This window comes from Echinops telfairi, unplaced genomic scaffold, assembly GCF_000313985.2.
Source record: "Echinops telfairi isolate 266 unplaced genomic scaffold, ASM31398v2 ScPeMD7_443;HRSCAF=831, whole genome shotgun sequence".
NCBI lineage: Eukaryota > Metazoa > Chordata > Mammalia > Afrosoricida > Tenrecidae > Echinops > Echinops telfairi.
Genome location: NW_022104341.1, coordinates 35,473,686 through 35,485,814, shown reverse-complemented (window position 1 = coordinate 35,485,814; position 12,129 = coordinate 35,473,686). Strand labels below are relative to the sequence as shown.

Here is a 12,129-nt window from a genome sequence, read left to right as displayed (position 1 = left end):
TCTCCCTTTACCCTCCCTGTTTTGCCACTCACACCACTGGTCCTATAGGGCCAGCACATTTTTAATGCAGTTTTTGTGGTAAAATTAGGTGCCTCGGCTGATATCCGGGTCAGCTTATTCTCGAATATATATATTACAGAGAAAGAGTGCCATTGGAGCAGGGATGCCGTAGTATTTTAATATCGTTTTGATTTGTATTTCCCTAGTGACCACCTTTTCATGTATATGTGTTCCTTTGTCTATGAGTGTTATTTGGGGGTACAGCTTGATTGGCGTGGACACGGCTCCACTGGCATCCCTGCTGTTCTCAGAGCACTTCCACACGCATGCGCCACAGTGCTCAGCGGGTGAGCTGGGGTCTGCGGCAGGACCTGGGGAAGGTGCGCACCAGCAGGACTTAAGCAGCGGGTGCCCAGGGCCCCAGGGTCTTGCCAGGACTCTTCCACATCATTTCACGGATGGCCTTGGAAGTGCAAAGAGGCTTCCAAACATTTGTGTCAAGATTCCACTCTCTTTTAATTCCATTTTTCCCACAAAAATTTTAAAGCCCCCTCGTAGGTCTTCAGTGTTCTTTTCGAGATTATGGCTTTGATAAGAGGGTAAGCACTCTCTTTCTTCTTCTTCTTCTTAATCCAGAAGAGGCACATTTAAACTGTTTGTTTGTTTGTGTAAGCTTCTCGCAAGATTCAGTAGCACTTTTGGTGTTTCGTGATCCATTCGGTGTGGAGGGAGAAAGAGGAGTCTGAGCCTCACACACTTATTCAATGTGACAGGATACAGAGTAAGTCTGTGGTTTCAGTATAAAGCAAGCAGTCCCTGTGGTTTAATCTCAACAGGAGGATATGTCTGTGACCCTCCCTAGGCCTGTGCTCGTGGGCTGGGCTTGGGGGCAGCATTCAGCTCCTCAGCATGTCTTGGCTCGAGGCAGGAAGAAACCCAAGCAACAGCAGGGCTAAGAGATCCCCGAGGCCTGGGGCAGAGACAAAGCAGACTACTGGCTCTTCCCTGTTCCTTCTCTCGTAATGCCAGCAGCAGTTAAGGGAAACCGCCATTGAGCCCATTGCTCTTGTCAGAAACCAGGCTGCATTGACGATGTCTTGATCCCTTCCCGTCAAGCAGCCTCCCAGTCCTGTCAGTGCTAGCTCCCAAATATTTCTTGGCCCCCACTCTTCCCACTGCACTTCATCTAAGGCACCATCATCTCTCACTGGGACTGCTGAGTCGGCCTCCCCTCCTCATAGGCTCTCCCCTGCAAATCCATCCATTCTCCTCTCAACAGGCTGGGACTCCTGGGAAAATCCATCACCCTGTCTCACCTCCAGGCCTAAAAGGGTCATTAAATACATTGCAGTTAGAATAGAATCTAAAACTCTGCTGCTGCTACCGAAGCCTATGCAGCTTCATCTTCAGAGAGGCCTGTCTGGCCTTCCTGTCTAAAAGAAGTTCTCTTGTTGTTCCCCCAGGAGCCTTAGTGGGTTACAAGTAGGACTGCTAACTGCAAGGTCAGCAGTTCAAATCCACCATCTGATCTTTGAGAGAAAGATGAGACTTTCTGTTTCCTAAAAGGGTTGCGGTCTGGGAACTGTCCCCCAGGAGACAGTTCTACCCTGGACAGCACGGTTGCTATGGGTCACAATGGACTCAAGGGCAGTGAGTTGGGTTTTTTGGATTTTGTTGTTCTTCTAGTGTTGTGGTTTGTTGTTGTTTTGTTTTTTCCTTCACAACACTTTTCACAATTCTGGTTGTGTGTTTGGGGGTTATTTATTGACTATGATCCCACCAGACCCAGATCCACGAGGGCAGGATCCTGTTTATTAGTCAACCATTGTATAGTTGTTGGGCAGGGGGTGGGGGGTGGGTGGACTGGTCACCCAGATATTGTCAGAATGAATGGAGACATGAGTAAGAGCCTGAAGAACCTGACCAGACCAGAATGTGGTCCTTATGGAGGTCCCCTGGACTTTTCACCAAAAGGACAAGAGGCGCCATTCCTTGATGGTGCCACTCACCCCACTGACTCCTGGGTGAGCTTCATGCATTCAGCACCCTGCCCACTGGAATCCTACCTGCCCATATGCTGGAGGGAGCCTGCGCCGTGTTCATGAGCTTGAAACGGCCTTTTCCACTCCAACAGCAAAGAAGCCAGTGAACCTCTACGCGGTCCATGATGGCGCTGTCCACACGATTCAGAGGTCGCCATTTTACAAGGACATTGTCCTGACCGTTGGAGGCTGGAATGTCGCTCTCTGGAAAGAAGGTGTCCTGGTAAGTTGCATGGAAAATGTTTGAGTGGGTGGGTGGCCCTTTGTTAGTGAGAAAGACAAGGGAACAACAGACTGTTCTGACATCACAACGCCTTTGGGTTGTGTAGACAAATTAGAACAGATGGCGAGCGTCAGCAGAACCACTGTGAACCTGTTGAAAGCCACCTGTTGCTTTTCACGCCCCAGGGAATGAAGCAGCATTTACAAGTCCCTTGTTCTCTGGAAATGTATCATCTTTCCCTTGAAATCTAGATCGGGACCAGTACCTTGCTTTGTGAAGTTGGGATGCTGATGACTGTGTAAATCCATGGAGAAATTTAGGTCTGGTATTTTTTTTGGGGGGGGGGTAGGGGGGTGGCCTGCACCTGAAGTATGTTGGCACAGTCAGAAAGAGGCAGTAGGTAGATCATGGCCCACCCGGAGACGCACGTGAGCCAGAGGCGGTGAGTGGCAGGACTGGCGGCCAGGATTAGGACAGGGGCTAGATCTGGACAGAGACGCTCAATAGACAAACAGTCCTAACAACAAAAATGCTAGGTTTACTGATAAATACCGATTTTGTTGGGAGCTTAAAATGATACATCCCTTTGGTGGACAATTTGACAAGATTATCAAACTCTGAAAGATGTATGTACAAGGGTGTACCTCCCCCCCTCCAAAAAAAAAAACAAACGGAAAAAAGCTCCACTGGGCGGAGCTTTCATAGTACCCATCCCCATGCCCCCCCCCACCCCCCTGCATCAAGCAACTTGCTCCGAGTTAGTGCACCCAGGGCGTCGCCTGGGAGGGTTCTCTCTGGTCACAGTGAATTTTTTCATAAAAGCAGTTTCACTTGAACCTTGTTTTATGTGAGGGTCTATTTAAGAGAACAGCGTGTGGCTTTGACATTTTGTTTCCGGCTTGGGGGGGTGGGGGATGCCACAGAAACGGTTGTGATGTTGAACACAGCTTACACGGACAACACTTTGGGAAAACTCAAGTGTACGAGTGGTTTTCTCATTTCAAAAAAGGTGAAATGTCAATTGAAGACAAACCTTGTTTTGGAGGTCTGTCAACGTCCCAAAATTTAGTCCCTGCAGGTGTAAGTCAGTAAACAAGTGCACCTGGTTGCCAGATGGTGCATGACAATGGGAAGACAGTACTCTCTGATCCTCTTTCTCTGGAAAACCGCCCAAGAATGCAAAGGCCCCAGGGTAGAGAAGACAGGATGCTCTCAGGAGGCTTTGGTGGCCCTTCCAAGCACTAGTCACGGCCAATGGAGACTCCCCTCTGAAGTCATTTAACTGACTTTTGCTAGCTCTGTCGTTGATTTTCAACATGCAGCCCACAGCTGGAACTGACCGTTTGGGTTTGCTTTTCCTGGCGACCAGAGCTGTTTACATGGGAAGCAGACATCTGACAGCAAAATGACGGTCTACTCTACAGTGATAAGTTCCTTATGAATTTTACTTATCCAGTGTCAATCCGTCTCCATAGAAATGACAGTGAACATTAGCAGTGGTGGAATCATTAGAACTACCACCGCTAAGTACCAAGGTTTGGGCTTTTCTAACAAGTCACTATCGAGGCAGGGGCAGTGGGGTGGGGGCTAGAATTGAGACCTATCTGTGTGAAAAGCACACGGGAAAGAGCTGGCATGATGAGGGCTTCCAAAAGTTTGTGGCAAGATTCCATTCTCTCTTAATGTTGTTTTCCCACACACTTTTGAAGTTCCCTTGTAAAAAAATCATTAAAAAGTAAGGCCCCGAGTGGGCACATTTTAGCTTTTATATGGTCCTAGCTAAGGTGACCAGATTTTAACATTGGTAAAGCGGGACACCATTGATAAAACTCATATCCTGGCGAAATAGCCACATGGCAGCCGAAAACCGTATACCCTAGCTTGTCGTGCATTCTTTCCAAAAATCGAGACTTTTTAAAAAACGCCACGGGATGCGGGGAAAAAAATTTAAAAATTGGGACTGTCCTGCCAAAAGCGGAATGTCTGGTCACCTTATCCTAGCCACCTGTCTTAAAGATGAGCGCTTAGAGAACACGGTTTAGACTCAGGACTATAAAGCAATGTGAATTCTCCTCAGAGGGTAACAAAAGCTTGGAATTTGCCTTAAAAAAATTTTTTTTTTCCTCAAGATTGGACCCCTACTTCAAACATGCTGTACACCAAAAAGGTATACCTCGGGGCACTGGTCCCTGACGCGGCCTGGAGTTTTCTATATTGGCCGAGAAGATGGGTACATTGATATCTGGGACCTTCTGGAGAAAACCCATGAACCAGCTCAGTCACAAAACATCTGCATAACGATGATCACCTACATCAAGCCTTGGGCCTTTTCGGGTATGCTGCGAGCTAACTCGCTGGGGGCTTTGGTGGGGGTGGGGGTGTGACTTGGGAACCTTTGCCTTTCATCTGGAAAGTTTCTAATACGCCCTCCCTTTCTTTTTCTTTTTCCTTCTCTCCCTTCCCTCTCACTCTGGAATCTCGGCCACAAGCTGAGCCTCTCTCCCAGCTTTGCTTTTCTGGAAGACGTTTTGCATATCCAACAGATGCTGCTTTTGAAGCACCCAGTGGAAAGCCCCCTCCTCACCTTGTCCAGCTCACCCAGGCTGACCCCTAAATCTTTGCTACCCTTTACAGCTTCTTTTCCAGGCAGAATAGTTTTTTTTCTCCTTTTAACTTGTCATGAAGACTCATATTTTACAATATTTTATTATTCTGGGGGTTCTCTTTGGATGATAGCAGGCAGTCGTTTTCACAAATGTGGGTGATTCTCTGAGGATATACATCTATCTTTTAAAACTAAGTCACCGGGGGAAAAGTCACCTACAGCAAACCATGCAGGAATTCAAGGTGTCATTTCCTCCGCCCCAGTCTTCTGTGTCGCCCGCGTCTGCTGTCGGCGGAGATCAGTACCGTTGCCTGTTCTCAAGAAGAGCAGTTTTCCCGGCACAAAGAAGGCACCCCAATGTCTTCTTCCACCTCTCACCCAGAAACGGTCTGTTTGGAAGCTGAGTCTTCAGACCCCTACTGCGGAATCAGTGCCACCAAGGCAGGGTCTCTCATCTTTGACACACACACCACTGTTGTGCTGCAAGCCCACAGGGGCTAACAGCCCAGGTTGTCGCCATTGAACCAGATGTTCTACAAGTGACAACACACACGCTTCACAAACACACAGTGAGATATAACATTTAAATTCCCAAACTCATTTCTTTTATGCCCATTTTAAAATGCTCACAGCATGCACTCGTTTCTTTCGATAGGAAAACTGAGGGTCTTCTTGTGCCTTTCAAAGTCACGTGGGGACTTACTGTGTGTTTGGGGTAAAACGTGCTTCATGGCTTTGCTGTGCGAGGCTTCCGTGTGTTTCCCTGGGTCCATGTCCACTCTCCTCGGTGGGTCTAACCACAGACAGGGTCTGCCCCACCCGGGGGCCACACTTCTAGCACAGACGCCAAGAAAGAACTTTGAAGAGGCTGGGTGGCCTCCGCTTTCATTCTGCCAGCTAGGGGAAAACCTGCCTTTCCCGTGTCATTTTTGCCTGTTACGATCATCTAACGATGATGCCAAGATTTTGTAACCACAGCAGGCCCGCTGAGAGACCACGAGGCAAGAACACATTTTATGGCGAGCCTCTAAGCTGGGTTTCTGTTTGCTGACTGTTGTCCTGCTTTTTTCATCTTTCAGCTAAGCAGCAGTTTGTAGCTATAGCTGATTATTATGGGACACTGCATATACTAGAAGTTCCTTGGTCATTAAGTCACCCTTCCACCAATGAGGTGAGTGAGCTTTTGTCTTTGAGGATTCTTGTTCACCAGATATTGCCGAGGCATATTTGTCAAGTGTACTCAGAAATGACATCATTTCTGCTCTGGTTGGAAACAGAAGGACCACCTGGTTAATCACCAGGTCATAGGTGAATATACCTGTCATGGGTTAAGTGGTTAGAAGCTGGAAAAATATACATAGGAGACGGAAGTAAAGTAAAGTAATAGAAGCCGGCCTAAGAAAAGAACTGACTTGGAGATTCATAACCATAAACGATTATTCGCAGGTGGACCAAAGCATAGAACCCTTATTTCAACCCAGCCCTTGCCTGAAGGCTCAGTGGAGTTTGCATGCAGCTCTCCATCACAACGGTCACCTCCTCCACTGCGGGTACTTCAGGCAGGGCCTCTTTACAGGCAACATGCTGCCCCGCTGTAACCTTAATCATAAGGTTGTTAAAAGAAGGTCAATGAGTAGAAATATCTATCACCTACACTCACTCACTGCCATGGAATCGCTGCGTAGGCCCGGGTACAACTGCCCCTGTGAGTTTCTGAGACCTGCTGACCTCGGGGAATGCAGCTCAGCTCATAACCACTACACCACCAGGGCTCCTAGAAATATAAATAAATCTATATGACGAGGCTGCAAAAAGCTTAGGGAAAAGTTCCACTATCTTTTAATTCCACTTTCCCATGAACTTTTTGCCAACCCTTTATCATATGTTTATGTTGTATAAATACATGTATATTTAATATATGGCCATTTAAAACATATAGGTTGCAATCTGTTGCAAGTTCCAACAGAGCTTCCAGAGGGTTTCTGGAAGGCAAAGCAGTCTCTTTCCACTGCTTGCTCCCCCAGGTTCTCGGTTGCCTTGCCTGCTTCTAATCCTCATGCCCACACAGGATGCCCTCCACGGATGCAGAACTTTCCCTCTGGATCCAGTCCCTCGGGGTCCACGTTGATACCCTCATCTGGGTTGTCACAGTTTCGTTGATGACAGGAAATGCCCCTAGCATAGGAAAAGAAGGAATAACTGGGGAAAGAAATCTGATCATTTTTCTGTAAAGTTACAATTCTTGGTTCCCTTCTAGATACCAACTCCACTCTCTTCCTAGAAAACTCCAATCACAGGCTCTAAAACCTTAGCACCCAAACGAACAAACAAACAAAAACAAAAATGCATGGCTCTCAAGTCCCTTAGCATCAGCGTGACCTCCTGGGGCTGCCAAGGAAGCCGACAGGACAGTGTCTTTCTCCCGAGAATGAGAGGGTGTGTTTGAACCACCAACCTCACAGATGGCAGCCTCCAGGGCACCTTCACACAGAAGCCTGCACAATCTGCGGACAGTGGAGACCTGGGCCCATGAATCCTGCCCCTCCCCAATACCTGAGGCTGTATGACAGCCTCAACATCAGTACCATGCTTATATTCAAAAACTACCAGCAAACATTTCTGAGGGTAAAAATTGGGCTTTCTCCTGGAACATATCCTGGTTTTCCCAGGGCGTAGGCTATGTGCTCAGAACATGTTTGTTGAACAGCTGTGACAAAGCACGCGGAGTCCAGGGCCTGTTTGCCCTCACAATTACACTTTGGAGTAAATTTCAGAGCAGTGACAACTTTGGAGGCTTTCTTGCTTGCCCAGCATTGTCAAGAAACAGTCAGATATCCCCGCAGATACTGAGCGAGCGAGGGGAGGGGATTGGGAAGCCACACTGGCAGCCACAGATCTGCAAAGGCAAACTCTCCCAGGCTGAGGCAGACGATGCAAAGTGAACCATTTCCCAATGACACTCCCTCCAAAGACGACAGCTATCCCCAAACAAGGACTCCACCCACAAGCAGCAGGAATCCCAGGCCAGCTTGCTAAGAGACAGGGGGCTCACCAGGGCCTTTGTTCCGGACAGGTAACGAGTGTCAGCCACTACTTTGAACGGGAAGTCAAGCACCTGGAATACAGGGAGCAGCGCAAGAAAATCCGCGAGCAGGAAAAGATGGAATTGGACCTGGACATGGAGGAGAAGAAGAAAACGGTCAGTTAAATTCAGAAATGCAAGTTGCTTTCTAAGGCCAAGGGTTGTGTGTTTGGTTGTCAAGGGAAGTAGTGTCTTTTCATTGCCTTCCCTCCGGCTCCTGAGAGCTGAGAGGGCATTGTCCCTCGCTGTCCCAGCCCACGCTTGTAAGACCTGCCAAGAGGTCACCTACAGGCTTCAGGCAATTCCGTGTCCGGAATTCGAACCCTTTAGTATAGAGTCAATGATGACACATTTGAATGCTTTCTTATTTTAATATCCGGTGAATGATGTATTCAACTAGATAGTACAAAAAAGAATGGACTAGAGAGTCAAGACAGGTGGGCTCAAATCCCCACTGACCAGCTATCAGATCTGGAGCAAGGCTCTGATCCTTGCTGAGCTTCTGTTCTCTGTTCAACTGCGAGTTACAAGGTCAGCACTTCAAACTCACCAGGCGCTCCATGGCGGGAAAGATGAGGCTTTCTGCTCCTGAAAGACTTCTGACCTTGGAAACCCAGCCAGGCTGTTCTCTCTGCCCTGTGGGGGTGCTCTGGGTAAGAATCACTCCACGGCAGCGGTTTGAGTACCTTCTCTAGAGTTACCTACACGGACAGATTTCCATCAAATGGCAGCTAAATGTGTGAGCTTTCCTGTAACAGAGTATCCTGGCTCTCTGAAATTTGAGAGAGGGGTGAATTTGTATAGGATACATCTCTCTGAAACTCGGAGCACTGATGGCACAATGCTCAAGCGCCCAACTGCCAAGCAAAAGCTTGGTGGTTGGAAAATGCCAGAAGCTGTGAAGGCGGAAGGGCCTGGGGGTCTGCTGCCATCAGGCTTTCAGCCTATGAAACGCTAAGAGGCAGCTCTACAGTGACCTAGACCGTGGTTGTAAGTCGGATCCACGCAATGGCACACAACAATCTCAGATGCTCCGTCAAAGAAACCTGATGCCCTGATGCTCCCCTGCCCTGCTTCTCAGTCTCTTTCTCTTTGGTAGGAACTGTCACCATCGCCCTCCCCTGAATTACCTGGAATTTGGGGCCTGTAAACACTCTGAATTCTTCCCTCCTTTCACCAGTCCATATTTCGACTTCTCTCCCTTTTGTTTATCTGGATCTGTTGCTCATTCCCTCCCTGGCGCTTTCTTCTCCAGCAGTTTTATTCTCTCACTGGGATAGTTGGATCCTATCTCTGGTTTCCTTATAGCCAAGTCTCTGGCATCCTCCAGCATTCAGGAAGGGGGTTCTCAATGAAAGCAGCCTCATGTGAAAAGACCTGTCTGTGCTGGGCCAGCCAGCATTGACCTTGATAGAGAGATGCTCCTTGGTGTCATCAAGGCAGCGGCCTCGTTTCCACAGAACTGTCTCGTGATGGCACAGGGTAAAAGAATGCTGACTAGGCAGCGCTCGTTTGTCTTCTCCTGCTCCACACCAGCCGGGCTTGGTTCGTTCTTTTGCACACTCATAAACTTTGGTTGAAATTCTGTTGTAAGGGATAATATGCCATCCTTCCCTGACTCCAGCAATTATCCACAGAAAAGATACCAAACTCATTGCCATCGAGTCAATTCCGACTGATAGCAAGCCTATCGCACAGGGTGGGACTGCCCTCGTGGGCGGTGCATCTTTATGGGAGCAGAAAGCCTCCGCTTTCCCTGAGGGGCACTGGGGCTGTCACACTGCTGGTCCGGCGGCTGGCAGCCCAGCTCAGACCCAGGACACCACCAGGCTCCTCCTCCACCATTAGTCTGAGTCCTTCAATATCAGGCTGACAACGCCAGACGAGCTCTGGCCGTGGGAACAAGTAGAATTGTAGATAACCCCAAATTAATTTGCCTATGAAAGGCCTTTGACCATCCCTCCCAATAGCATAATACCGTATCACATTTTCTTGGGTCCGAAATTTTCCTTTTAGTAACTTCATTTCCATGTGACTGGGTAGCCTCCCTCTTCTAAGCAGAGCTACACTTGTTAAAACTTGGATCTACGGATGAGCTGAAGGGGCTCCTCTACTCGACTCTGCTGTGAAGGACAAGCAACGAGTGTAGCGAGAAATGTTTCCTCAGAGGCCCGGCTCGGGGACAGGACTGCAGCATCCTCAGAGGATGCTGTGAGGGTGACAGTTGTTCAGATTTGGCCAGTACGAGTGGTGTGACCACAGTTACGGCTGCTAACAGGAAGACTGGTAGTGTGAACACGTCCGAGGCTCCATGTCGGGTGGCCTCCTGGTCTGCTTCCAGAAAGACGGCAGCCTGGACACCCGTGGGTCCCTGAAGATGGAAGCCTGGACCCCCATGGGTCCCTGTGAGAGTAGTTGGCACTGAGCTAATGCTAGTAAGTGTTCACTGTTAAGGGGTACCACAGGGGGCAGAGGGAGACCACATATGGGTCCTTCAAGGCTAGATGTTCGGAGCGCTCCCCAGTCCCAGGCATTGGGTTGCACACTTCAACCAAAAGATCCAGGGAAACCACACACCTGCCTCTGGGCAAACATCAAGACTGATAAAACTCATTCCTTAAAGGGTAATGGTAATTCCAACTCTAAACAGCATATGGAATGGGAATTTCCCTCACTGGAATTTCAGCTGAAGACCCAAGGGTGGGGAAAGTAGTTGTTGTCGCATAATCCCACAAGCTACACCATCTATAAAGAATTTCAAAGAGGACGTGGAGTTCAAAAGAATTTTCTATCCTCTAGTCAGTCCCCCAGCCTCCAGGCAACATAAGGGAGGCAAGAGTTACAGGAAAGACAACTAGAAGCGGTTTGTTTTTCGTTTTTAATTTTGAAAGCCAGGTGTCAAAGGGCCACTCCCTTTGTCCCAGTACATCAGACTTGTCAGGAGCTTTTTGGAAGGACCAGAGCCAGAGAAAGGTGTGGCTGGGCCAGGATGAGCAGTGGCCTCTTGCAAGAGGCTTGCTGAGCATCAGAAAGCCTCCATTCCTAATACCTAAAAGCAACAGGGCTTGCGGCAGCAAGACAGCGGATTCAAAGGCATGAAGCCAGAGACGCAGTGAGGACAACACTGACGGGGCAGACACAGATCAGGACATGAATCCCCCAGAGTCCCAGTTTGTCCACCCCTGCAGGAACCCTCACCCGCAGCCAGGCGGGCCCGCCCGCACCAGTGGAGGAAGCCGGGCGGGCAGGTGGTCTGCTCAAGTAAAACCAAACGAGGTGCGGTGGCCTCACTGCAGAGGAGAGCTATGCCGTGGGGGTAGTCTTCTGAGTAGTCAGCTTGTCTTCTGAGATTCCACTGGGAGGGGGAGGGGAGGGGGGTAGTTCAAGACATCAACTTTAATTCTGTAGTAAGCGTTCGGCTGTTTGCACCAGCCCCGGACTCTTGGATGGCATAGCTGTTCCCTGCTCCCGCTGCCCTGTCAGCGTGCAGCCCGGCCCTCGCACACCGGCAGCCGGAGCACTCCCCTCTCCTTTGGGCCAGGAGTTGAAAGCCATCCTTGGTGCCTCCCTTTCCCGAGCCCCGCCTCTTCCGACCTTATGCAAACGCTGGCTGGCTGCGGGCGACGGACAGGATCCGAGCACACAGGTCCGCTGGGCCTGCAGCCAGAGGGGTGCCCCGGTCCTCCCGGGAGCTCCGGCCAAAAACAGCAGCGCGGGCCCCTCTCGTCGGCCTGTGATCATTTCCGTTGTTCTGTCCTGGAGTTATAGCTGTGTCTTGCGTTTTCTCCCCCAGAAAACATACCAGAAATCAAAAGAACAAATAGAGGCCGAATTGAAGCTGGACTTCGAAAGCTATTTGGAACTGGAAAAGGCCACCCTCATCAACCTGGGGCTATTGAGAGCCTCAGAGCAGATGTCCTACATTAATATGTAGGAAATCATTCTGCAGGGGGATTGGGGGAGCCTTCTTCCTCCTCCCCCTCTTCCTCCTCCTCCCCCCCCCTCCTCCTTCTCCCCTTCCTCCTCCTCCTCCTCCTCCTTTTGGAACTGGCAAACTAGAAGTAAATAGGTATAGGTAAAAATTAAACTATAGGCTTTCATTGATATTAAAACTTTTGAATTGTAACATTAAGATCTGTTTCAATTTTTTTGGTGCTGGGTATTATAGTAGACTGAA

The 12,129-nt window shown here is 49.2% G+C and overlaps 1 protein-coding gene across 5 annotated transcripts in view; it reads left to right on the top strand.

Annotated features, from left to right (window-relative positions):
- DNAI3 (dynein axonemal intermediate chain 3) overlaps positions 1 to 11,949 on the top strand; it is a 75,324-nt gene extending 63,375 nt beyond the window's left edge. For 4 of the 5 annotated variants that reach the window (XM_045292208.1, XM_045292209.1, XM_045292207.1 and 1 more), the window contains 5 exons: positions 2,135 to 2,265; positions 4,395 to 4,599; positions 5,950 to 6,041; positions 7,944 to 8,069; positions 11,746 to 11,949. In XM_045292208.1, the coding sequence (XP_045148143.1) occupies positions 2,135 to 2,265; positions 4,395 to 4,599; positions 5,950 to 6,041; positions 7,944 to 8,069; positions 11,746 to 11,886 (695 nt within the window). In that variant the 3' untranslated portion in view covers positions 11,887 to 11,949. Of the gene's footprint in view, positions 1 to 2,134; positions 2,266 to 4,394; positions 4,600 to 4,754; positions 4,940 to 5,949; positions 6,042 to 7,943; positions 8,070 to 11,745 lie in introns of those variants that run through there. The other variant, XM_045292210.1, reaches the window with a different exon arrangement.
- The last annotated feature ends 180 nt before the right edge of the window (positions 11,950 to 12,129 follow it).